At 44.4% G+C, this 26,925-nt stretch overlaps 1 protein-coding gene across 10 annotated transcripts in view; it reads left to right on the top strand.

Annotated features, from left to right (window-relative positions):
• PSD3 (pleckstrin and Sec7 domain containing 3) overlaps positions 1-26,925 on the top strand; it is a 554,618-nt gene that overhangs the window by 486,267 nt on the left and 41,426 nt on the right. For all 10 annotated transcript variants that reach the window (XR_008390587.1, XM_053659812.1, XM_053659810.1 and 7 more), the window contains 3 exons: positions 8,421-8,578; positions 11,460-11,604; positions 20,266-20,409. Coding sequence is in view for 9 of the 10 variants with exons in the window: in XM_053659812.1 (XP_053515787.1) it covers positions 8,421-8,578; positions 11,460-11,604; positions 20,266-20,409 (447 nt within the window). In the remaining variant the exon portion in view is untranslated. The remainder of the gene's footprint in view (positions 1-8,420; positions 8,579-11,459; positions 11,605-20,265; positions 20,410-26,925) is intronic.

Here is a 26,925-nt window from a genome sequence, read left to right as displayed (position 1 = left end):
AATCTCTACCCTACTGATAACTGTTATTATTGCAACAGTAAGTGTTTGTGGCAGAGACACCTGATATTATCATTTTAATGTAACACAGTTCATATGTCCTTTAAAATTTTGAAATTGCTATGAATTGATAACAAAATGATTAAATTCCTATTGGTGCTGATGATCCATCATTTTTGATATTGGATATTAACTTTCTGTCTGGGAGCTGAGAGTGAGTCACCTGCTATCCAAATGCTTGGCCAAGTCCCTGCTATTGCATCGCTTCAGAAATTCTCTGCCAATTTCTGTTGGAGGCTTTGTGTCTGACCCTGCTAGTCTCTTTTTTCTTGAAATTATTTTATGGTAAGCTTTATGATGCTATTCTTGTTACAGGTCTGGTAATGACAAAGCTGAGCTAATGCTACCTTAAAATAAATTGTCAGGTGACTGATCTAATGGTTAAGAATAATGGGTGTAGGTGGCTGGTTTGTGCATGGGAGTGAATTATTTGATTATTGTATTATTCTCCAGACCTGGTTCTTGAGAATCTTCTGATGCCTTTTATCTCTAGGATCTAGAAAAACAACTATTCAAACTGGAATATATTTCAGTTTGCCTTTTCCATGTCTTTTGACAGTAAACCATCAGTTACCTAAAATTTAGGTTGCTGTCACAATATTCTGGAAACTCTCTGTCCTTGAGGCCAAATCATCTTTCAATTCCTTGCATGACTTGGAAGGGAGATTTGTTGTTTCCCAACTGCCTATAAAGTTTTTTTTTAGTCTGATTGGGAAGAGACGTTTGGTTTTGTTTTTGCACTATTTAAAGTGTAGGTGACATCCAGAGTGTGAGGTGGGCCAGGCAGAAGGAAGATCCCAAGGACTGAAGGCCCCCAGACCGGACAGCGATGCCCAGCCTGAGGCCGACGTGCCAGGTCGCGCGGTGCCAGGAGCCGGCTGGCGGCTGGCACGCTGCCCGGCCGCGGAAAGCTGTCCCGTGTGCTCAGGGCGTTTCGGCCTCCTTTTGTGAAGCCCCTGGCTCTGTGCCCTTTCTCACTTTGAAAAGGCCACATGGACCCTCTGTCATTCTCTACAACAATGGAAAATGCATGAAGGAGAACGTTGACTAGGCTTTGAAGTCACGTTCTCTTAGGAGGAGAATGATCATATCCAAGTTTCATTAGTCATTAATTAGGTGGATGACCCAGTGCAACAGAGGAGTCCGAGCATTATATAAAGGATATTTAGACGTAATCATAATGATAAACTATAAATTTATAAAAAGACAAAGTATATCGCTGGAGATATACTTTGTCTGTGGGGTTTAAGACATATAGGTTGTGCTCTGAAGGCTCCTGTTTGAAAACACAATTCCAGTTCTTATGCTTAGCAAACAGAAGCTGGGTTATTCCTAAAGGACTTTTTGTCCCCACGTAAGAAGATGATGCAGGGCTTCGTGGCTTCCTCCAAGTTACTCGGGTGTGAGGTAGGTCCCAGGATCAAGCCTTTTTCCGTCTGCTGCTCGGGTCCTCGGCAGGGCCTCCTCTCCGTCTCTGGATCCCCCCTTCCGTCCCTTTCAGTGGGTGCATACCCACACCAGCCGTGTGCGAGTTGTGGAGGGCAACATGAATCAGACACTGAGTTGGGCTCACAGGGCTCAGAATTGAGTGTTGAGAGGGCGGCCGATGGCCAGGCACATCCACACAGTGACGGGCAGTGCCAAGTGCAGGCTTTGACGGAAGGTGAGACAATCCTGAAACCAAGAGGAAGGCATAAAGTAGCCTTTCACCAGTAATCACTCGGATCGTTGTCTCAGAAATACAGGAGAAGTATGGAAGGGGGCAGAGACGTGTTTTCTGTGCTTTCTGCTAAAACACTGTAAGACTTAACTTTCTTCAAATATCGAGTCAAGGAATCCTCTAATCTTTCCGAAGAGCTGCTGATAGTTATCTGCTCTAACTCTCCACTGGTTCAGCCGGGTAGTCACCGAGAAAATAAATCATAACTTCCTGATTCTCTCGCCAGTCACCCTAGAAAATTTCCCGTGTCTCACTGAAGTCCAGGGCCTACCAAGAAAGCAGGCCCAGTGCCTCACGCCGCACAGCGTCTGTGAGTTAGGGGGGCTGATACTGAGGGTTTCAGTGGTGACAAAGGTCCTACCGTAGCTCCACACCACTGTAACGTGGAGGAAAGGCACCAAATGCATGGTAATTGAGCAAAATTATATAAATATTTTGAATCCTTTGACTTTAACTTGCTTGTTATCTCTTAATTGTCCTTAGTACAGTAATACAGGATATACTTTTCTGGCTCTAAAATTGCTTACCTAACATGAGAAAATTAGATGAAATGATCTTTTAAGTTCCCTTCAGTTTTAAAATTCAGAAGATAAATGGTTTTCATGGATATATATGATGAGTTAAGTGATGGGAAAAACATGCCTTCATTTGATTTGTTATATATATACTCTTTGCTTTCAGATTTGTAGAAATATCGCACTTTCTTTGCTCCCAAGTAAAAGAAAAATGAAGCTGAATTATTGTTAGAAAGATATCTAACCGTAAATTCTTTTTAAAAATGTTTTAAAATATCAAAATTATGAAAATACTTTTAATACCTTTTTAAAATCAGGAATTAACAGTTTAGGATACAGTTTCCTTCATTACTGACATTTTTATAAGTAGCCTCATAACTTTAAGCAAGAATGTTTCTCAGTTATCTTGTCTATTCTCTCAGTGGAAATCAAGATCATTTCAACTTTGTTTTAAATTCTTTTCATTAGGTATAGCAAATGTTCCTGTTTAATAAGACTAGAATTAGATAAGACTTTGAAAACTGAAATCACAGCATGTTCTTAATGATGTTGATGAATTTCATTGAGATTTGGTTACTTTCTGAATTGGACTTGATATTCACCTGAGAGCACAGATTTTTCAGACTGATGACAATTATTCGTACATATATGTAGGTGATTGTGTCGGTGTGTTATGATTCAGTTTCATAAGAGGTTTCACTAACAAACTGCTTAGGGGTGAAAGCTTTTTATTTCATGCTGTAAATGAAATAAAAATAAATAGCTCTGTGAAATCACATTCTTGGTGCTTAGTAGAGTAGTGGAACGCCCTAATGAATCATAATAGCTAAAATGCAGATTGGAGGTGAATGTCGAGGGGAGTAACATGGCTGTAGGCATCATTTCACCCTTCATTTGTTTGAGAGAGTAGATAGTAATTAGATATCATGGGACATTTTCTTTTCTTATAGAAAGTTTCATGATTGAACTCATCTTCCTCTCTGTTTCACACTTAGTTAGCACAGCCAAGAATCTTAGGTTTGAATGGTTCAGTTACAATAATTTATCCCTTTTTCTTTCTTCCCAATTTTATCATTGAAACACTGTCTTCTACTTCAAGCAGTGAGAAGCAAAGATGTAGGAATGAACTCTGTGGGATAAAATCATTTCTTTTCATCCAGTTATCAACCCTGATGTTTCCAATCTACCCTCGGTTTTGCTCATTTTTTATGGATTTGGAGTTTTATTTTCACGTGGGAATTCAGAATTCCAAATATATTCTGTCTGTATTTTGTGGGGTTTTTTAATGATAAAATGATACCATGGTCAACCAGAAAAGCAGAAGCTTGTTAAACTTTAAATTCCTGGACTTCGGTTTCATCCTAGTTAAATAGCGCTCGCCTTCCTTTTCTGTCTTTGCAGTATTTTCCTCCCAATGTAAGGTGAGCTGTCAGTATCTTACAGTTTGGGAAATGGCCTTGGAGTCCAAAGCAGTGGCACGGTTCTTCCAAGTTGGCAAGTTAGTCAGCTTTTACTCAGGGCTGTAACAAATGTTGCATTTTAAAATTCTTTGCACTTTTAGAGAAGTCTGAGAATATCATCCTTTAGGCTTGATTTTTAATGAAAATATCAGCAGAGAGCATATACTCTAAGTATGAAGGTCTGCGTCATCCAATATTAACAGCTCTCACTTCGTCTTGTTTTTCTTACTTGCCCGTGGCAGTGTGTTAGACTCAGGACCTATGTGGGAGTTTAATGACAGGAGTTGTCATCATTCCGAAGGGAACTTACAGAATGAGAAGAGACGAAGGCCAGTGGCAGAACTGACATCCGAAGGATGGGCTAAAGAGGAGATAGCAAAGTCATGGTCAGGAGAGGTAGAAGAGAAACCTGGACATTATTGTAACAACAGGCTAAAAAGAATTTCGAGAATATTGTTGACTGTCTCAGGTGCTCTGAGATGAGAACTGAAAGGAATCTGTTGAGTTTTGTCATTAGGGGCCCCTGCTGACCTTAGCCAGAGCAGATTCAGTGAAGTGCAGACATGGACTCCAAGTCTCAGTGGGTTAAAGAGTAAACTGGCAACTAATGGACAGAGACAGCTGGCGTGCAACACTGACTCGGCACGTAGAAAGGCACAGAGCAGTGGCAGCTGGAGCAGAAAGCAGTGCTCGGGGGGACCGTTAGGTTACGGAGATAGGTGAGACCTTGAGCATATCTATAGGCTATAGGCTATAGGGGGAAAGTCATTAGACAGAGAACAGTTTAAAATGTAGAAGAAATATAATAACCAGTGAAATGAAATCCTAGGAAAGGTTGATGGGGGTAGATTTGAGAGCACAGGATTAGCCTTGATCAGGATTTTACTGTTTTAGGAGGAGAAAAGATAAAGGTGGTCACAAAATACAGGTGTTTATAGGTTATGTGAGCAGAAAGTTTGATATTTATACAAGATTAACCTTATAAAATACTAGGTCAAGCTATATGCTACTAAGAAATCATTACTAAACATTATACCACCTGGCATTTGGGTGCTTACTATATGCTATGAAACACTGAGTTTAGAAAAACAGTATCTCATTTAATTTCACCTTGCAACTCTGTGAGGAAAGCATCATCATGACTTAATCAAGGAAGGCAAGGCTTAAGAAGTTTAGTTAACTGGTCTAAGGTCACGGAAACCTTAAGTACCATATCAGAACTAGTCTTGTGAAGCTAGATGGTTCTAATTCCAGGCACCGATGTTCTTAACCACAGTTGTGGGGAGTTTGGGGTGTTGAAAAGAATGGTGGGCATTCAGTCGAATGGAATAGAAAGGTCACTGGACAGGCCAAAGAGTGGTGGGTTAGCACTGCACAGCCATAGCTGGAGACCACAAATCTGTGTGGGCACCTGGCTGTATGACCAGCTTATGTCTAGCAGCAATTATCCGCCCAAGAAATGATTATATAAGAGGGAGTTAGGGTGGGAATTTTTTAGTTCCAGACTGGACATGAGAACATTAAGGCATATCCTAGCAAAAATCCCTGTGTTCTAGGGATAAAAAGAAATCCCTATGAGATTCTTAACAGAAAATAGAAGAAAAGGCAATAAGAACCCAGACAGCTTCAGACTTTTGTAAAACTGGAAGGTAGGAGACAGTGGAATAGCACCTGTAGACCAGCGAGCGGAGAGAAGTGCAGCCAAAAAGACCTCGGGATGGGGAAAAGGTAGAGAGTAGGGAGCAGTGAAATGCAGACCCAGTTAAACCTGGTGTGTAATGGAAGTGCAAAATAAGGTTTCTTCCCGTAGGAGAGTCATAATACAAGATGATTTTAATAAGATTTCATAATAAAGCATTCTGAAGTATTTTGGCAAAATTTTGGATTAATGGAATGGGGCGGGAGAGAATTGAAATCATTTTAAAAGCTTTAACTTGCTGATGCAGACAAGCCATGGACAGGCTTGATGGGAAGGAGCCTTCGCAGTTTCCATCTTGTGTAACTGAGCACCAAACGAGTAAGAACTTTTAAAATAATAACTAGCACATAGTTATAAGGGAGATGATAGTCATAAACCTAAATATACAAACAACATAGCAACTAAAATGTCAAATAAAACTATTAGAAATGCAAGGGATTTCTAAAACTACTACATATGAAATATGATATAGCAAAAGAAAGAGATCATATACACCAGTACTTGTCTCAAGAGGTTGAAGCAGTAGAAAAAAAGTTAATGTAACAGGAATCAAATAAATAAACTTGAATATGTAACTAACCCTCAAAGAATAAACGTCCTTTGTATGTTTGTGGAACATGAACAAAAATCAAAAATGTAGCTGGAAAGCCTTCACAAATTAACCTTAACAAATTTCAAGGTAATAAAATAGATTTTACAGACCACATTCTCTGGTCACAAGCCAATACAATTAGAAATACATAATGATAAATAACTAAAACTTCAGGTACTTTAGAGTTGAGAAACACATTCTTTAGCATAACTAAGATCAAAGAAAAGATCAAAAAATGAAACTACAACCTATCCAGAGAATAATAAAAACGTACTCTTCATTTTCAAACTACATGTAACCTGTACTCAGAAAAAAAATTATAGCCTTAAATGTTCTTAAAGAAGAAATATGTAAAGCAAAAGAACTAAGTAATCATCTTAAGTTCAAACCACAAAAGAAACTAATGAGAAGGAATTAAGATAAAAGCCCAAATTATGGACCCAGAACATCAAAAATGGTGCACTCAATTTCTGGGCTGGTCTGTGTGCACACTCGCTTGTCGGGTGTGTCAGCGATCTGCACGAATGGAAATGGAATTGGCCTGCCAGTTCTGTGCAGACAATTTCGGCCCAAGTCATTTCCCCTCAGATTCCTGTCTGGAATCAAGTGGTTGAGAGGGGACCAGCTCAGCAGGGTTCTGTTACAGCTTAATCACGAGGCCAGAGGGGCTTCGTAGTTGTTCTGCCTCCAGCAGGTACCCGTGCTCTAAAACTACTCCCTGGAAGGAGGTTTGCCAATCTGTGGAATGCTGAATCACTAATAAAAATCTCATTTGGAAAAGACAAAAGCCCGAAACATAAGTAGATTATAGTTGTATGCATTAAAGGTCATCACAGATGAACAGATACGTGGAAATAGGTTACATTTTATTTTTTAAGATTTCTTTTTATCCTCATTTATTCATCACTTGTCTCTAAAAAACTGTTATTGTCAACAGCAGTTCTTTATCTGTAGACTTATAAAATAGACTTGTTGCCATCTTGAAATAGAAATTTCATCATTTAAAATAATAAACGTAGGCAGTTTCCATGTTGCAGTTGGCGCGTACTGTGTGTTTCAGCGCGTCCCCACCTCGGTGTCCCCGTGCTGTCATGGCGGCGCTCCTCAGGGACGGACGGCTGCTGCTCGTTCCAGACTCACTGCGAAGTGGCGGCAGGACGGCACTAGAATTACTGCTTCCTCTGGGGCGGGGGGGGGGTATGGGAGAGTCTCGCTGCAGTTGTTTTTGAAAATTTATACAACTGTTCGGTGGTAATAGACAATGTCTTCCCTTAGCCTTTTACTACTAATTAGAAAATGAAGTCTGTGCATGTGTGTGGTATGTGTCTCTGTGTGTACATGCATGTGTGTGTCCCCTTCACAGAAGTCCAAGTTTAGCATCATACCTGATAAAATATGTGCAGGGGGAAGAGAGGACTTTGAACACTAGAAAATAGCTCTTAAAACAGTTCGTAATGTTTACTATAGTTACATGGGTTCAGAGGCCTTTTTTTATTCTAATAGACCCGGGAAAACTGCTAGGCAGAATAATAATCACCACCACCATCACCCAGTAAAACTATTGGCTGAAATAATAATAGTAGTAGTAGTAATAATAATAATAGAAATAAATTTGTTTCAAATCTTTATTATTCTACCGGTTGGGATTTTTTTAAGGTATGTTTAGAGGGCGCCATATGAAATAACCTTTATAAATGCTATGAATTGTGTATGTAGATCCTGCCCAAAGATAAGATTGCATCTATTTGTGATGCCTTCCTTTTTGTGTAATTTTGCCCATTTTTCAAATTTATGATAATACAGCTAAGCTTCATCTTGATTATTAAACTGATTTTCCTCTCAGAGAACAGCTAGAGAAATCATTTCATTTTACTGTTCATTTTTTCTTTTGTTAATGTTAGCCTAGAAAGAAAATAGCAGGGCAATGTAGTGTCTTTAGAGCAAAGAAGACAGTGGCCTGGTTTTCGCCGTTCGTGTAATTCTGTTAATGGGTGTCCGGAAGCTTCTGCACTTGTCTGTTTATCCCTGAAACCACAGCACCCTGTGTACCTAGCTTCATTTCAAACCACCGCAGAACCTCGGCGACAGGTATCTCCTCTTTGGCCTGCTTTAGCTATTCGCCTTCATTATGACAGATCAACTTTTCCCAAAGTGCCCCTTCAGTAAAGTGTGCTTTCTCATTGCAAGCATTCTTTTCAAGCAGCAGGAAGTCCCATGACATTTGTGAGGCAGGAAAGGGTTGTCTTCACTGGCCCTTCATTTCACGTTTTCCACATGCCATCATGAACGCTCGAAAACTTTCTTATATTTTTGTGTTTTATCAAGAGGTGAAACCTACACACCGTCCTGTGCTCGTTTCTTTTGTGTCCACCCGCAGGATGAGTACAAGCCCGAGAAGTCGCTGTCTGAGGAGGACCTGAAGAACGCGGTGAGCGTGCACCACGCGCTGGCATCCAAGGCCACGGACTACGAGAAGAAGCCGAACGTGCTCAAACTGAAAACCGCCGACTGGAGGGTCTTGCTGTTTCAAGCCCAGTATGTTCTGCGGGTTTGGTCTCTTCTTGTTTCTTAGGCTGCAGAGCAGCATCGTGTTCGGAGAGAGAGAATCAGGGTCTGCAGAGGAAATGTTGTGAGTTGAAGTCAAGGCCATTGGTTATGTTAGAGACACAGCCAGCTGCCCGAGAAAACTAGAATGAAAAACAGAAACCCCGGGTCCAAGTTCCTCTTTCTGCAGAGGAGCCCTGTGACTTTTCCTCAGCCATGTACCATCTCTAGAACTTCATATCCTCATGAATAAAATACAAGGGCTTTACACACAGTGAATGAAAGAAACCTGGGTTCAAATCCCCATTTCCTAGCTCTTTGTTCTAGCATGTAATTTAACCTCTTGGAACCTCAGCTTGTCACAAGGGTAGATAATCGTGTGAGTCTCATAGGGGTTTTGTAAGAATTGAATAAGATCAAGTATAGAAAGTACCTCACAATAGTGCCTGGCACATTGAAACTATTTAGTTTTAAGTGTAGATTTCTATTCATTCTCTCTCTTCTCTCCTTCTGAGTCCTAAATTGTGATTAAACTAGGAGGAAAAGATAAAGTCATATTGTGGGAAGGGAAATGGATGGATTGCACATTTAATAAGGAGTCCACGACCTTATTGTTGGATTAGAGGTACAACATTCCACATGGAGAATTCTGGACTTGTGAAGTGAGAAACTAGGTTTGCAGAACTGATCCTCTAGGAATTTTTCATAGGACCATGCATAGCATCCGTGTTTGTGGTGGACAGTGTTACCTGTTCACAACATACTTCTCACATCCTGGACTTGACTTTAGAATCACTCTCAGTCCAGTACCACCAACAGACCACATTTGGCACTGGGGTTAAAACTGACCATCAAAATAGTGAACACAAGTATCTCCATGCTTGTTGACCAAAACAATGTAAGATTTGGAAAAAAAATAAGAACAAGAATAGGTACTCACATCCACAGTGAGCTGTGGATGCTGAGCTTGCAAAGGTATAAAATTGTGGCCATCCAGAGCGGAGGAAGTTGTAAGGAAGTCTGAGCTACACAGGATTTTTGTTGTGTGGGAATGAGACGGTTTTACCGCCACAAAGTGAACCAGAGCCAGATGTATTATTACAGCTATTAGTAATACAGTCCTTCAGATTATTCTATTCCCCGACATTATTTTATTTTCAATCTAAAATTCTGTATGTAATAACTAAGGAGATCTAATTAGCTCAGATAGAACTGATGCCGAAACCAGTCAATTGAAAGAACAGAGCCGGCAAAATCAGATGAGAGAGGCACAGTGCACCGGGGACCTGATACTCGCGTGGTCTCAGGTTAGTGTGGTTTCTCTCTGAGATTTTAGATCGGCTGACATTTTGTCCATCTTCTGTTTCTTGATTATATGTATGGTGGATGATTATTCTGGTTCACAGCTCTTTCTGCCACTCAGGAATTCGCTAATGTTTATTAACTGCTGTCAGTGCTAGACTCTGTGAGTATGTGACGTGTAAGTTAAAGTGTGATGATGACATCAGATGGTTTCTGCATCCTCTCAGGTAAATTTTTTAACATTGTATGTATGTATGTATGTATGTGTACATACACACATACTTTATATACCATTTAATCTCACCTGTTTTAAGTGTTCAATTAAGTGATTCTTTTAAAGATTTTATTTATCTTTAGAGGGGAAGGAAAGGAGAGAGGGAAAGAAATATCCATGTATGGTTGCCTCATGTGCATCCCCTGCTGGGAACTGGCCTGCAACCCAGGCATGTGCCCTGACTGGGAATTGAACCGCAATCTTTTGGTTTGCAGACCCACGCTCAATCCACCGAGCTACACCAGCCAGGGCCAATTTAGTGATTTTTTTTAAAGATTTTATTTATTTATCTTTAGAGGTGAGGGAAGGAGAGAGGGAAAGAAACATCAATGTATCGTTGCCTTTTGTGTGTCCCCTGCTGGGAACTGGCCTGCAAGGAACTGGCCTGCCCTGACTGGGAATCGAACCGCGATTGTCTGGTTCGCAGGCCCGCGCTCAATCCACTGAGCTACACCAGCCAGGGCTACAATTAAGTGATTTTTAACAAGTTTGCAGAATTGTGCGACCATCACCACAGTCAGTTTGGGAGCACTTCCATCACCCCGAAGAGGTCCCCTGGTGTCCATTCTGCATTCACTCCCCATTTTCCACCCCAGCCCCAGACGCCGACTTCCCTTCTGTCCCCCCAGCATTGCCTTTTCTGGGCATTTCGTACCCGTGAAGTCGTAGAGCACGGGGTCTTCTGTGTCTGGCTCCCTTCGTGAGCAGGAAGCGCAGGGGGCCCGTAGCGTTGCGCACTTCCTTCCTGTGTCACTGGTGGGCAGTCCAGTGCGTTGCTGTGCTGCATTTGGTTCACTCATTCACGAGTTGATGGACATTTGGATGGTTTTGTTTTTCCTGCAACTCATAAAGAGTGCTGCTGTGAGCATTCACACACAAATCTTTTTGTGCCTATGTTTTTATTTCTCTTGGGTGTGTACCTATGAGTCACATTGCTGGGTTGTATGGTAATTTGTGGACATCTTTTTAATAAACGCAAAACTGCCTTCCAAAGTGGGTGTACCCTTTTTCATTCCCTCTGTCAATTTATCCCTCAGTTGGATGTGAAAATCAAATATGGGATTGGAGGAGATGAGTTAATTTTTTAATTAATTTTTTCTGGAGCCTAGTATCAAACAGAAGGCAGAGTTTAATATTTATTATCAAGTGATTTCACTTTTTTCCTTCCCTCTGTGACCCTAAGGGATCATCACAGCCTGACTTTTAGTGCCATTTGAAGTCAGCAGTGGGGATGGGCAAGGTGTGGTGGCCTCAGATGCAGAAACGCCCCGATGTCAGCACGTCTGTTTTCCGCAGGAGTCCGGAGGAGATGCAGGGGTGGATAAGCAAGATCAACTGCGTCGCGGCTGTGTTTTCTGCACCGCCCTTCCCAGCAGCCATTGGGTCTCAGAAGAAGTTCAGTCGCCCACTTCTGCCCGCCACCACGACAAAACTGTCTCAGGTAAGTCATTCTCATAGTGCTTTGACCTTGGAAATATTTGTGTTTGAAGATTCGGGGGTGAGACCTTGCCCTGGAGGGGCATGTTGTTTAAATGGGCCAAAAGGAAGTAAACTGGGTCTTACACTTCATGCAGGAAGCTGATGCAATTGAGTCAAGGTTACGAGGACACATGCTTGGAATTCGTTTCTAAAACTTACATGAACTTGCTACTCAATGGGTCATAGAGGCCTGGTATTTTTTTTATTTTTGGTTGTACTAACAGCTCATATTTTTGAACATATTAGCTAACATTAGATGTCCTGGCCTGGAAACAAGCTTTTTAATACATTCTTTCCATTTTGTTTTTCCTTTTCAAATGGAAATTTTCCCATATCCAAGGCTGTATTTGGTGCCAAGTGTATGAACGTAGTCCCAGGGATCCACCACTCGCAATTGGATGGGGCGGAGCCTCCCGCACCCCGCAGGGCGCACTAAGTGCGCCACCTGGGTTTTCCCAGCTCAGTCAAGACCAGGTGCCCGAACTCCCTCCCGAGTGCATTCACAGGCGCTTCTCTCCTGCTGTCAGATCGCTCTCTCTAAAGATCCTGTTTCGTTGAGTCCCTCTCCTACTTCAAACCCGACTGGATCCAGGTTTGCCAACTTTAAACCCATCGGCAACACCCTATTGCTATCCACTAGTTAGGGACTTTGATGTCTACTGCGAATTTCTTATTGGTACAATCATGGAAACAGTGTCACCTGGCTCTCATCATCCAGGTCTTGATGTTTACTGGCTCCTCTACAAATTTGGTATCATAATTATCAATGATACATTTATTTAATAAATATATATTATGTGCCTCTTGTACTTCAGAGACTGTTTTAGGCTGGAGATAGAAAGGCCAATGAAGCCCAGATGCTGATGTTCGATTGGCAAACGCCAGTGAGGAAGTAACTGTAACAACACAGCTGGGTTAGAGGTACAGGAAGGATGAGTCCAGTGTGCTGTGCATGAAGGGGGCGTCTCTACTGGCCTTGGAGGGGAAGGAGGCAGCGTGGTAGCTATTATGCAGCTCAAAGGCTGAGCGGGGGGGGGGGGGGGGGGGGTAGGAGGTGCGGGGAGGGGGAGAAAAGAGAGGACCAAAAAGGCCCACAGGAGAAAGTCCCAGGATGCAGGAACCACCCAAAAGTTACCAGATGTGATCTGAGCACAGTGTTGAGAAAAGGCAAGAGATGTGCCTCTAGAGGTTAGCGAAGGCCAAGCAATGAGAGGTCTTTCTCCTGTACGGGATTCGGGTGCTTCACTAATTACCCAGCATCCTTAGAATAATAATGGGAAAGCAGCAAAGTAACGTGATTAAATTTGTGCTTTAAAAATCATTCTTGCTAGAATAGGAAAAAAGTATTCGAGAAGGAAACTACTAGAAGCAGAAAGGCTAATTCTGAAGTCCACGTCAATGATGCAGAACACAGATGGCTAAGTTGTGGAAGAGATGCATTCAAGTGGCAATGTTTGAGAGGTCTCGAGGGTCCGGAACGGGTCCTCCCGGTGGCTCTGCTGAAGTGGAGCAACAGGGCTGTCGTGTGGGCTTCAGCAGCTGGGGGCTGTGGTGTCCGGCCTGGCCTCTGGGACCTCATTGCCTCCTGCAGTCCCACCTGTTGCTCCTTCCCTGGGTCCTTCTTCTTTTTCTAACTCCGTATGTTCTAGTGCCCAGTGCTCAGATGCAGATCCAAACAGACACTCAACAAGTTTTTTGTTAGTTGAGAAAAAACAGGTAGGATGTTATACCAAGAAAAGGTAGAAAAGTCATGTAAAATTAGGGCCAAAGCTGTCTATCTCCTGTGAAGTGATGGACAGGTCACTGGGCCCCTCGGTAAGAGCAGGAGTGGACTGACGGGGGGGACCCCACACTGGCCCTCTCTGAGGGAGAAATGACAGGCTGTGAGTTAGTGGGTGAGGGGCTTGCGCATAAGTCTCACCGTAAGTTTATTTTTAAAAAACTTAAAGCCAGTGAGAGGCTGGTAGGAAGAAGAGAGGAGACATGGTTTCAGGAAGGATTCCTCAGTTTTTGTAAATACATCGTTATTATTAACATGAATTGGATGCTTACCATGTAAGCCATTGCTAGTGTTATGTATATAGTTCGTGGACTACCGAGAAAGCTGGTAAAAATAGAAAGGACCAAGCCCGCTCACTTTACAAGGCAGAATGGCATGTAATTTTCACTTTAAGAAAAAAAAGGCTTTACCTAGGATTGATGACCACAGAATATGTTGGCAGAATTCTTCATCTGCCCAACCGAAATAGCAATGCTTGAAGCAAATGCAGCTGGTTCCCCACTTTATTTTGGGTGTTTAACATAAATAGTAAACCATGTTACATAAGGTAGGTGGAGAAAAAAAGCAATTGAACAACTAGAGGCAAAAAATACCTTCAGAAGTTGGGTTTTGTTCTATTAATTTCATCAGGGATTTCCCAGTTGTTATTTTTCAACAAACTGGTCTTTCTCGTAATTACTCCCATGGAAGATTCAGGGGAAAAGGGAAGCTGAAGTTAAGGACGAGCATTGATGAGCACAGAGCTATGTAAGTTCTTCCTTGCTCTCGCCTCACTGTAGAACCCGCGTTTCTATTTACTGTTGTCCTGTTTACGTGTGGGCTGTATTACTGTCACTTTATCAAGGCAGAATCTATAAATAAATCTTATATTAGAACAAAAAAGGTTGCATAAAATTTTTATGTATGTCCTTATTTTGAACATAAATCCAGAGAAGTACAAAAAATGCGTATGTAATGTGATCAGAATGGTGAATTCAAGATTTTAAGTAAAAAAGCAATAACCGAAAAGAAGTATCCTCTTGTGTCACATAAGACAAGATAAACAAGCCCTTTCAGGAATTTAATTTCTTTGTGGAATAATAAGGTGATTTCCTTCCCTACCAGTAGTAAAAGTCAGCAAATCTCGGTGGGCCTCAGTTTTCCATCTGAAAAGCAAGGAGATCATTCTAGAACGTGTTTTAAGGTTCTACCACTAGCTCTGTTTTGTTTTCATTTTTGCCCAGGTCATCATGTTTATTTACTAAAAATGAAAAAGGTGTGTTATCTTTGAGAGTAAAAGGACAGTTTAGAAACAAGTAAGTGAAAACAAGCACGTGGTGTAAAGAACAGGTTGGGAAGCGGGAAGAAGAGCAGGCTGCGCACAGCTGGGGGCAGGTGTCGGGGGCCCCCTCCGCCTCCAGCAGCTGTCTCTGCTGGAGTCACAGTGCACCGTCCCTGGGTCCCGGGATCTGCCCGGACGCCCACGAGGGCGTCAGCGCCTTGGAGACTGGTCCTCGTCCTGCAGCCCAGGCATCCTTGACCTCAGCAGTAGCCCAGCATCTTGGCCCGGACAGTTCTCTGGTGCAGGATGAATTCTGGGATGTTTCGCAATAACCCCGGCCTGCACCCACTGGACACCAGTGTCATCCCCCAGCTGTGACAACCCAAAATGTCTTCAGACCTTGCCAAAGGCCCTGTGGGGTCAAAGTGTCTCTCCCCCCACGCCCCCTCCCGTGTGGAGAGCCCCTGCTTTCGCCCAGCTGCCTTCTTCTTCCCCACATGCCCACAGCCTGGCTGAGGTTCCCCTAAATGCCAGAACCACTGGGATAACTTCCATTTACACACTACATGCATAACATTGCGAGTACCCTGCCGGGAAAAAAATTAAACTGTGTTAGGAAAAAAGTAAACATTCAATTAAGATTGTTTGGTGCTTTTAAAGACACACTGTTCATCACCCTGTCATTTGCAAGCTTGTCTTTAATTGATTCTTGTCTTCTCTCCAAAACATTTTAGCCTCCACTTTGAAAATTGATCATTGCCAGAACGGCCTGGCTCTTTCTGAACAACTCCGCTGTGTGGGAGGGCTTGCCTTCCTTGGTTGTTCTTCAAGGCAGTGTTGCCAGAACACTTTCCTTCTGCGGGGGGTGGAGAGCCTAGTTTGAAATGTTAAGTTTTGTTTCTCCTTCTGCGACTTCAGGCCAGATGTCGCAGTTGGCCCTGTCCAGACTCTGTTCAGGACCCTCCCGCCTGCCCCTCACAGTAGTCATCTTTGAACTTCAGTGTGCACAAGATTTAGGTAAACAGGTCTCTGCACCCACCCGCCAGAATCTTAACAGTTAACAGAGAGGCCTGAACGGGGTTCAGTCATGCACGCCACACACGTGGCCTCAACAATGCCCGGCTCCCCCAAGACCGTGTCCTCGGGCGGTTTCCAGTGTGTGGAAGACAAGCTGAGCGCACACGCCAAGGACAGGGCAGAGGATGAGAGCCTCCAGTTGCCCGGGCCAACCAGTGGTCACATCGTCTCGGTGACCCCCTCAAACAGGCGGACATTTGGTGGGAGTTCAGAGGAGGAAGTCATTCCCGTAGTGTGTCCCTCACCGGCCAGCGCCACTGCCTTCCCTGCCCATCCAGCTTCATCCTTTCGGTCACAGGTCTTGTCACTTCTTAAACATCTTGCATATCCTACCCCCCATCCCTTAATTCAGACTTTTGTCATCTTTTACCTAGGTCATTGGTTTCCTGACTGCTTTAGTCGCTCACTTTATCAATACCAAATATTTGAGCAGACGCCCTCCAATGTATAAAATTCTTTATATAAAATGCACCGCAAGTCCTGCTGTCAGAACAACATGAAAAAGTGCTGAGCGTCAGTGGTCACTAGGGAAATACGGCACGAACCAAGCCATGAGATCCCACTTTCCACTCATTAGGACGGCTGCAATTTTTTAAATCATTTTACTTGAAAAGGAGAATGTGTTGGTGTGGATGCGAAGTTAGAACTCTGGTTGGAATATACAATGACACAGCTACTTGGAAGACAGTTTGGTGGTTCATGAAATGATCTGACCCAGCAATGTCACCCCCACTTGGGGACCCAAAGGATGAAAGCAACTCCACAGAAAACTCTCCCACACGTGTTCACAGCAGCATCGTTCCTGGCAGCCGAAGGCGGAAATGGCCGTCAGCCGGTAACTGGATGATGGAATGTCATACACCCTACAGTATGGACGAACCTGGAAAACGTTATGCTGCGTGAAAGAAGCCAGTCACGGAAGGAACGTACTGCGACTTCATTCCCAGAGTCTGTCTTCAGGTGAACTAAAGTGTCATAACACTGAATTGAGGTGATGGCCTCACAACCCTGTGAATATGCTAAAAAAAGTGAATCGTACACTTTCAATGGGTGAACTGAATGGAATGCGAATTATATCTCAATGCCGATTTTAAAAATTCCTCCCGGGGGGTCACTTTTTCGAGGGTGCACACACCCTGCTCTGGAAAGCCCAGGCAGACTATTCCTGTGACTACTCGACTGTCCTCCTCCAGTGTTGCTTCTCTCCAGTCCCTCCCTGGTTCTGGCTGAAACGTGTTTCCTACTATGTCACTTAACCTTAACGGGCTCACCGTCGCCAATAAGATGCAGCCCAAAGTCTGCCGTGGCCTTGGATGGTGGCTACACTTCCCCAGAGTAGATCAATGTTATATTCTTGTCTTAGAGGTCTGTATTTGACATATATTAAATACTTAAATGAAACAGTTAATTAAATCACATTGATGTTATGCTAAAGCCCACTAAGCACTGTTTGAGGTCTTTAAAACTGGCTTAAACATGAAATGATGGAAGAAAATCTTTCTGGTGGTGCTTTCGGCAGTAGCCCCCTCACGCTGACTCAGGAACAGACGTTCTTCATTCCAAGTTCCGTACCGCTCAGGTTTGCTAAGGTTGCAATGCTTAGCAATTTGACTTATAAAACTGCCTCGCAGATTCCTAGAAATGTCATTGCCTTCTGAGTCATCTGCCTACTTTAAAACAGCACAAAGGACACAGTGGGAGCCCTCCCATCTTTACCTGCTTCCCTTTAAAAAAAATCTTCATTTCCTCAGGCCCTGTTTCCTGAGGGACCCCTGTATGGTGTGTGAACTGTGTGGGCATTATAAAACAGCTAAAGCAGTGCATGGTCTTGACTCAGCTCATTAGCACTTAAGGTGTGTGTCAATTAGTGTTAGGCAAGTGGTGCCTGGGACCCAAAACTGTGCTACAGACGACGGCCTCTGCTCAACAGTGGCTGGATGCAGGGAGGTTCGGGAGGGGGGCTTGAGGAAAAGAACCCTTTCCAGCCTTTGTTAAAGAGCTTACAGCCATTAGAGGAGGTAAAGTCACACACCGGTCAGAGGCCGTCTCGTAATGAGCACGTGGTGTAGACGTGCGAGCGCAGGAGACGGGGAGAGCGTGTGGTCTGGAGCGGGATTCCGAGGAAGGGCCTGGGCACACCCTGCGTGTCCGAGAGCCACGGGAGAGGGCGCGTCGGCACCGACGGGTTTGCCAAGCTCTAAGGGCTGAGGTCGGCCTCAAAACCTGAAGAAATGGAACGTTCGATGCTTGTTTTCAGCAGCCCTTTGCATTTAAGAAGGTTGTTCCAAGGCAAGTTCGTGACTAGGAGTTGGGAGAACGGTGCTGCCCACTGTCCTGACCTGCGTGGCCTTGAGCCATAGCCCTCTGGATGTCCATCACCTGTAAGAGGAGTAGGAACAGTAGATATACAGGGAGTTTCAACTTATTTTTATAATGTTTTATTTGTTCCATTGGTGCTAGATACATTAGTCTTTTTCAGTTATCATTCAGTATGACTTTTTAACATACTTGTAACATTTTATTAAACAGAAGATAACTTTTACTTTTGAAAATGATCTAGCCAGCAAATATCTTTTGCCAAAAATTCTATTAAATAATTTACACATTGAAGTAAACATACAAAGGAATATCACTTTGAATGAAGATGGCTGTTAATACATTCTTCCTCGTCAGCTCTGGCTGCCAGGACAACGTACCGCAGACTGGGTGCCTTAAGTGAAAGAACTTTTTTTGCTGCAGTTCTGGAGACTGTAAATCCCAGGTCAAGGTGTCAGCAGGACTAGGGCCTCTTGGGCGATCTCCCTGTGAGTCACGTTCGGTCCCCCTTTTTCCTTCTGTCCTCAAAGGGCCTTTCTTTGGTGTTTGCACCCAGAGAGAGTGTGTGTTCTTGGTGTCTCCTCTTACAAGGACACTAATGGTGCTGCACCAGGGCCTTGCTCTTACGACCTCCCCTGACCCTAATGACATCCTCAGAGGCCCCATCTCTGAAGACAGCCACACTAGGCTTCAACACATGAATTTTGGAGGGGCACAAACATTCAGTTCGGTTCATAACATAGTCTGCAGTCTCCTTGGAGAAAAGAAGAGAAAGATGAATGAAAAGTTGTAAACAGAAGCTCTCTGCAGCATGTTCCCCTTGCATTCGGAATGATGGGCGCCCAGATGATGGGCATGGAGACGTGGGCCCCTTTCTGAAATCTCAGTATAACTTTCTTTCCCCCTGTACTTCTCCAGGACTTCTTTGAGGGTTCTGTGTTGTTTTGTTCCTGTTTGTTTTAGTTAGTTGGTGTTTTTAAATGACCGTGTTGTCATCTTCGATGGCCGTGCCTATTCCCGCCACCTCCGTTGTCCCTTCTTCCGGTCATGGACGCTGCTTTTTAAAAATGTTCATTGTGCTTTTCTATTTTGATGGCTTTAGACTTGGATTTGGTTTCCTTGTTTGGCTTTTGGGAGGTGCATTATAACAAATCCTGAAGATGTACATGACTCATAATTCCTGAATATCTTTTTTTTTAATTTACATTGATGTTATATAATCTTAATTAGTGTCTGTACTTATTCCTTTTTGGTAGTCTTTTTAATTATTTCACTCACCTTCAATACAATGTTTATATTTTGAAATTACATTGGTGTTATACACAATGTATTGCTCACCTAGTTTAATCAGTTCCCTTTCATTTGTTTTCTTCCACTCCTGATTGTACACGTGAAATTAATACCCAACAAGGATTTGGATAATTACACGTGAAGGTGGAACAGTAGGCAAAGTAGATACGGAATTTTAGTCATGCAAAAGAATTCCAATCTCGTCTCACTTTTAAGATACTGCCAGAGAGTTTGACAGTGTCTCTTGTTAGGTAGCTCATTGCCAAGGTGACGTAAGTGCCCCCTGGAATGCAGTTCTGTGACACAGGGACAGCCGTGCCGCATTGGTGGGGGATGCCGCGGCAGTCTCTCCGCAGGTGCGTTTTAACAGAGTAACTGCTGGGGGTCAGTAAAGTTGTACTTTGGAGGAAAAAAGCATAGATTGCTACGTTGTTTAGAATATTATCTGACAGCTTTCAGAGAATTACTTTTTAGTGGCATTGCTCATTTCAAAAAGGGAAAAATACTCAGACAGGCTCTTCAGTCCCTGTGACGGGTGAGGAAACTTAGCAGCATTGCTGAGTGGCCATGAAATGGAGAAGCCAAACTGGGTGGCACTCGGGACCCATGTCAGCTGCCCAGAGGGCGCCTCGCCTGTGGGACATCGTAGGAGACTCTGTGTCGACTCTGGCAGTTACACCGGATACAGGGCTCTGAGAGCATCGGCTGTGTGCCGGGGCCTGGGGAGGGCGGCCGGCCTTGGCTGCCATTCTGCCAAGGTTCCTGTGAGCAGGCTCGGGAAAGCTGTAGGATGTGGCGGCCGAGGCCCACTGGACCATCTCAGTGAATTAAACTCATTCATCATAAGGGATTTTCATTGACTTATGCTCGGACATTAAATGCCTTAATATTTCCTGCAGGAGGAACAGCTGAAATCTCATGAAAGCAAGCTGAAGCAGATTACCACGGAGCTGGCCGAGCATCGCTCGTATCCCCCGGACAAGAAAGTGAAGGCCAAGGAGATAGATGAGTACAAACTGAAAGATCACTACCTGGAGTTCGAGGTGCGCTGGACCAAGTGTAATAGAAGCCTGTACTGAGTTATTTTATGATTTTTCCATGAGGCGATTTGTTTTGCAGTTACTGAAACTGCGGGAAGTGTGCCTTGCCCCTGGTTCTAACTTGGGAGCTTCAGGCCTGGTCTAGGTCACGGTGGCCCCTTATGTGTATGATCCCGTTTAAGCATCAAAGTAACATCAGAAATAGCTGTTAGTTTATGTGCTTCAAAGCACATGGCCCGCCTGGCTGGAGTGGCCGGTGTGAGGAAGCAGGCCAACAGGAGATGGACACGCGGGGCGGGCAGCTGCTGGCGTCAGTACCTGACGTGAAGCCTCTCTCTCTCTCTCTCTCCTGCTGCAGCAACACCAATGCATGCTTCCTCTTACCACTTAGTGCCCTTCAGAAGGACACTGATAGATTGTGGCACATTCACACACTGTAGCAAGTCCGGCTGTTAAAGAGATTGGAAGGATATGTGGACTCCGGAAGGGTGGAAAACTTAAACACAACCTGAAAGCAGTCTGTGTAGTAGCGAATGTTACCTTTGGCTAAAGTTCCCCCAAGTTAAACAGCGTCCGGGCAGTGCGGGGTCGGCCCGGGCAGTGCGGGGTTGGCTCTCTCCTGCTCAGGTGCCGCTTCCCAGCGTTTCCCTTATTCCCCTCTTGGGTGTGCTGAATCCGTCTTTAGCTCTTCTCTTTCATTGTAGCTCTAGTCCATTCCGCTTCCCATTCATCTCCTGGACCCATCTTATCATCCTGTTTCCTCCTCAGCCTCGAAACTTCGAATCATCCTGGCCCTTGCAGTCCCCCAAGGTCAAATGCAGAGCCAGGGCCAGCACGGCCTCTGCAGCACCTCATGCCTTCATTTGTTTCCCGGCCGTTGCTTGTACACGTCCTCGGCTCAGGCCCTGGGCATTCATCTCCCCACTGAACCTGGCAGCTGGTCCAGACTGTCTCTCTTCAGTTCCCCCTACACACTTCTGATCGGTTTTTCCCCCAAAGCTCAACCCAAATTACTGCATTCCTCTGGTCCACCGCTGCCCCTGATTTTCCCCTACACCCCACCCCCCAGAATTTGCCTTCTCAAGAAAGTCTCAGTCCTCTCTTTTTGCAATTTACTTGTCAATTATAGTTGCCACACAGCATTATATTAGTGGTCAGACATTTACATAACTTAGGAAGCGACCACCCCCAGTAAGGCTAGTGCCCACCTGGCACCCCAACAGGACACAAGGGCTCCCTTCTCCCCACATCCTCACCAACACGTTGTCGACGTCAGACTCCCAGCCCTTAGTCTTCGAGGATGCGGGTCCCTTGTCCTTCCACAGCGGGGTCTTCCCGCAGCAGCCTCGGTGCGTTGGTCGCATGTCTGCCCACTTGCTCCAAACACACTTTTATGCCTATTCACCTGCTTTCGTCTTCCCTGAATGTTCTTCCCCCCAACCTAATTTCTGAACGTCTCTTTTATCCTCCAAGATGCAGCCCAAATCCCTCCTGTGAAAAGCCTGCTCTGCACGCGCTGGCTGGGTTTGCTCTGCAATGGCCCATCCACAGTTGCTGTATGTTCAGATTATTGCACTTTGTATTTATAGTGGATTCCATATCACCTCCCTGGCCCAAGCCTGTGTGCCTTTGGAGTGCAGGGACCTCAAGTTCATTTCTAATCTTGTTCTTTGCTTGCTCAGTGAATTTAGCAGAGTTTTATGGAAGCTTTAAAACTTCCTCTCTGAGTTATGGAATGTCTCTTATAAAATGTGGCATTAGATCCACTGCAGGTCTGTGGAGTACTTTTCTCCACGGTCAGGCAGATCCTTGATCTGGGCAGAGGAAGATAAACCTTTCTTTTAGTAAACGTAGAACTTTATTAGCACAAACTACAGAAGACTTACCAACAAAAGGCTTGAACAAATTAAAAAAAACAAAAAACTAGGCAGCTCACCTTTCCCTGGGCTTGTTCATTCCTGGGAAATGGGAGTTCTCAAAAAGCAATCATAATTCTTCACACTTCCAGAAGGGCTTTCAGCGCCAGGCCCTTTTAGTTTCACAGGTGCTAATTAAATCTCCCAACACCTAGTCCCTGGCTCCCAGCACTCAACACCTTGCTTTGTGCCCTTGACTGTAAGGCTGAGGGCCTGTCCCCCGGAGGTAGGTGGGGACGTGGGGAGACCGGGGAAAGGTTGCCACTGCCAGAAGCATTTCCTGCTTTTGAATCCACTCTGGGGCCCCTTCTGTGCCAAGGTGGCCCAGCAAGAGCCAGCATTTTCATCTCCCAGCATGAACTTGTCCTCAAGCTCTATGGGGGCAGGTCTTGCTTTCATCAAATTCTTGCCTCCATGAGCCTGAAGATTGCATTCCAGGAGTCTCCCTCCGCTCATTAGAGTCAGACTCCAGTGCTGATGTGTCAGGCACGTGGGATTGCCTGTCGGGCTGTGTTAACCTGTGTCTCCCAGGAAGCAGAAGGGTGCCTTGCTTTATAGATATCATCTAAAAAGGTTTTGATAAAAGTAATTCTTTTTTAAGTGCATCATTATTTTTCGCTCATGTAAAATTGCAGTAGGGTATCTTGCGGGGGGTCCCCTTTGCTGTTATTTCAGCCACCAGATTTTGTCCTGGGTGTTTGCTGGTGAGATCCTTCATGTGGCATTAAGTACTTTGCTTCATAAGCACCGTCCCTGAGCAGGCCGCTTCATTCCCTAAATAGGGGGCATGGGAGCTCTTGACCTTTTGTGCACTTTGTTCACCGCTTTATCCTCAGCTTCTAGAACACAGAATGCATCTCAGCACATACTTGGTGAGCGAAGGAGTGGGGATGTGTTTTTTATTATGTGTAAAAGATAACGTCACTTGAGGTAGCTTTCTAAGAACACTTAGTAGCTCCCCTGACGCCCCCTGGGCAGGGGGGGACCGATGGCAGTGTCTACGGGTCAGTGAGAACCTCTCGTGGGCCGTGGCAGGAAGGGAACCTCAGTCTGCGTGTGGCCTTGTCACCAACCGAGAACCACAGGCAGGAATTAGTTGTCCCCTATTCCTGAGTCAGGGCTACCCTGGACTTCAGCACAGTTCTGCCATCTTCACACCCTGGGGGGGAACTGCTCTCACTTTGTTAGAACATGAAGCTGTCGGTAATAATGCTGGGAGTTGCTCCTGACTTCTGCATTCTGGTTGCTGATTTCCCAGGTTGCTTTGTACAGACAGTTCTTCATGGTGGCCAAATTCACAGCTCTTGCTATGCCTTAGAAATTCTCCAACCCCTGACTGACAGCAAGTAATTAGAAATTCTGCTAAGTAGCTGGATTCAGGGTTTGTTTTTAAGTCTGCACAAAGTCTGCAGAGATCCAGGAGGCTTCCGTCTGTCTGGGGCTGAGCCTGTCAGAAAGATATTCCAAAGCAGCAGTGGGCTGTAGCTGACTGATGCACACTCCCCTCTCCTATGGCTGCCGGTCAAGGGGCTCGCGTAGTGTGTGACGGAACTCGTGCCCCCCGGGCTGTGGCAGGTACTTTTTCAGAAGAGTCCACTTGGAATCTAAAGTCACTCTTTTTAAAAGATTTTATTTATTTATCTTTAGAGGGGAAGGGAAGAAGAGAAGGAGAGAAATATCAATGTATGGTTGCCTCTTGTGAGTCCCCTGCTGGGAACTGGCCTGCAATCCAGGCATGTGCCCTGACTAGGAATCGAACCGAGATCGTCTGGTTCACAGGCCTGTGCTCAATTCACTGAGCTACACCAGCCAGGGCTAAAGTCACTTTTTAAAGAGTTGTTAGGCTCCACAAGTCTAAGGTAAACTCAGCATCCTTTTCTGATTTCCAAAAACAAATGATCAGAAGTAGCCTCATTTCTTTATATTTACGTATTTCTACTTTATTCAGTTCCCACTTCACACAAAAATGTTTGAGTTGACCTGTGTGCTTCTGGTGCCTTTGGAAGTGTATCCGGGTGTGGGGCAGGTGGGCGGTTCGTGTGGGACACAAAAACTCCGGCAGCGTCCTGGGCTACAGCGATTCCCATGGTAGCACTGGAGTTGGCCGCAGAAATCCGGCTTCATGTTTCTGGAGCTTTAAAAACAATAGCAATTAGAAGGTGAAGGTACTATTTACTCCAGGATGATTTTCATGTAACGTTTAAGATGTTTTCAGTGGCTTATGTATTTAGTTCTTAGACCGAAGTATGGAAAGGGAGACTGTGTAGCAGCCCAAACCAATTAAAAACAAGACGGGATTAAAAACGTGACGACCTCGGGCATACAGTGGATTCAGTTCCAGACCACCGCAATAAAGAGAATATTGCAATAAAGCAAGTCACACAATTTTTTGGGTTTCCCAGTGCATGTAAAAGTTGTGTTTACACTATGCTGTGGTCCGTTAAGTATGCAGTATAGCCTGATGTCTAAAAAACAAGGTACTCTACACACCTCAACTTTGAAAAAAATGACGATACTATAAAACATTTACTGAAGAGGGATCACTGAGGGTCAAGTTCATAGGTAGAACTGGGTCCGTGGTAGAACCGGGTGGAGACCTGGTGGCCAGCACAATGCCAAATGCATTCACGGACAGCAAGCAGTCTCGTCCCCACCATGTGGTAGCATGTCGGGTAGGTTTTCACACTGTGTTGTTGGCCTGGCCCCAGAGGCATCTGCCTCTCCATCCCTGCACAGAGGCTGAGCCAGTTGCATAACGTCTTTGTCTTAGATCTTTGAACTTGGGCTTTGAAATCACTGTTCCTCCATGGTTAGCAAGTGCATTCTGTCAGGTATTTGCATTTGCAGGTTCCACTCTAGCAGAAAAAAAAGGGCACTTCCCTGATGGCTCAACCCAGATGCAGAGTCAAGTCCTGTGGGCTTAACGGGCTGGAAGTCAGCTGGGTGTCACTCCTGCGTGGCGACCTAGAATGTTCTGTGCTTGTTACGGCTTAAGACAACCAGGACCCACAGGACCACATGGCTAGGAAGCGCAATTTTAGAAACAGCAAATGTCCACTGTAACAAACATACCAGTGTCTGTGGGGCTGAATATTTTAAATCTGGAAAATCTAGGACATTATTGAGGCATGATGGGTCTTTTCCTGAGTTTCTCATTTTTGGTGGCATGGAAAATGGCGTAAGTCCTTCTGAAACACATACATTTGAGAATGAGAGCACATTCCATGCAGCAGCAGCATTAGGGAAACTGGAGACAGCGCCTATCTGGCAGCGCACAGAACAGAAATTTCTAGTTGTACACCCCCCGTTTCATTGTTGGGTTGTCTGCTACTGGCTGGGCGGGTGGTCTGATGTACTTCTGCTTGAGCGGATGCTCTGGTTGTGACCTCAGCCCTGTTTCCTCAGATTGCTCGTTTTGTGTTTATCCGAGTCATATACGTGATTTTCACCCTGGACCACTTTTCCTCTCCCGGGTGGTGCAAGGGCTGCCTCAGCACAGTGCCGCCTATCACAACGCAAGCTTGCCTCTGAAACAAAATGATCTCGCTATTAATCTGTAAGTGGCCTTGCTCATAACAGTACAAAGTAGCAGTTGTTACCCTTCTCTCTGACGAAAGCAAGGGAGACGTTCCATTAACTTACTTAAAGAAGATTGCTAGCGTGTCCCGGTCTTAGCACCAAGTCTAGCCCGGAATGCAGTGCCCTCCCCCGTTTACAAAAAACAGCACAAAGGTAATTACATGTCTGGGTCTGAGAAGCTAAGATATTGCAGGTTAATCGAATTCCTGGGAAAGTTTAAAAAATTTTTTTTAGTCAGATGCTAACTAGTATAATTATAAATTAAAAGCTAGAGACCTAAGATCAGTAGTTGTCTAAGCTCTCAAGTCCAGTTAATAATAGAGACATAATTCTTGTATTGCCATCTGGGATTACATTTTATATGACATGATGAAAGAAGGCTGAGGCACTCTGAATTTCAATCTGTAAATGATGGTGTTCTCTTGAGAGGAGGGGAAGCTGAGCAACTGGATCCTTCGAATTGCATTTTAAATAAATGATTGAAAAGACAGAATAAACAGCCAGTCACATGACTGGACCTGACTCCCTGCCCCTGACTCCCTCCTTATGCCTGAAATGTCTGCTGTGCTGAAGGTCAAAGACTTAAGTACTAAACTAGTGACACTGGGGAAATGACTAGACCAGGAGTTAGGAGGCCTTTTTTGTCTCATCCTTGGTATGTTTATCACATAATTATCCCCTCTGGGCCTCAGTTTCTTGAGTATCGAATTGAGATGGTATTGGGTGAACTAACCTGTAAGGTTCCTTCCAACTCTGTACGCACTTTTGAGAAGAATGACACATTAGCACCAGTTAGTGCATTAGAGTGACTCGCCTCACGCCAACAGAGTAAACACAGAACAGGAATGTCTCTGTTCAGGGATGTCAGGGGGTCGAGACCAGCACCCTCCAGTAGAGAGATGATGCAAACCACATATGTGATATTAAATTTTCTAGTAGCTACTTTTAAAAACTTAAAACTTGTGGAATTAATTATAAGAAGATATTTAAATGTACTACAACAGAGCCGGGGCCAGGTGGCTCA

Source organism: Artibeus jamaicensis, unplaced genomic scaffold (assembly GCF_021234435.1).
Source record: "Artibeus jamaicensis isolate MK-2021 breed Jamaican fruit bat unplaced genomic scaffold, CSHL_Jam_final scaffold_833, whole genome shotgun sequence".
Lineage (NCBI taxonomy): Eukaryota > Metazoa > Chordata > Mammalia > Chiroptera > Phyllostomidae > Artibeus > Artibeus jamaicensis.
This window is presented reverse-complemented; position numbering and strand designations above follow the sequence as displayed.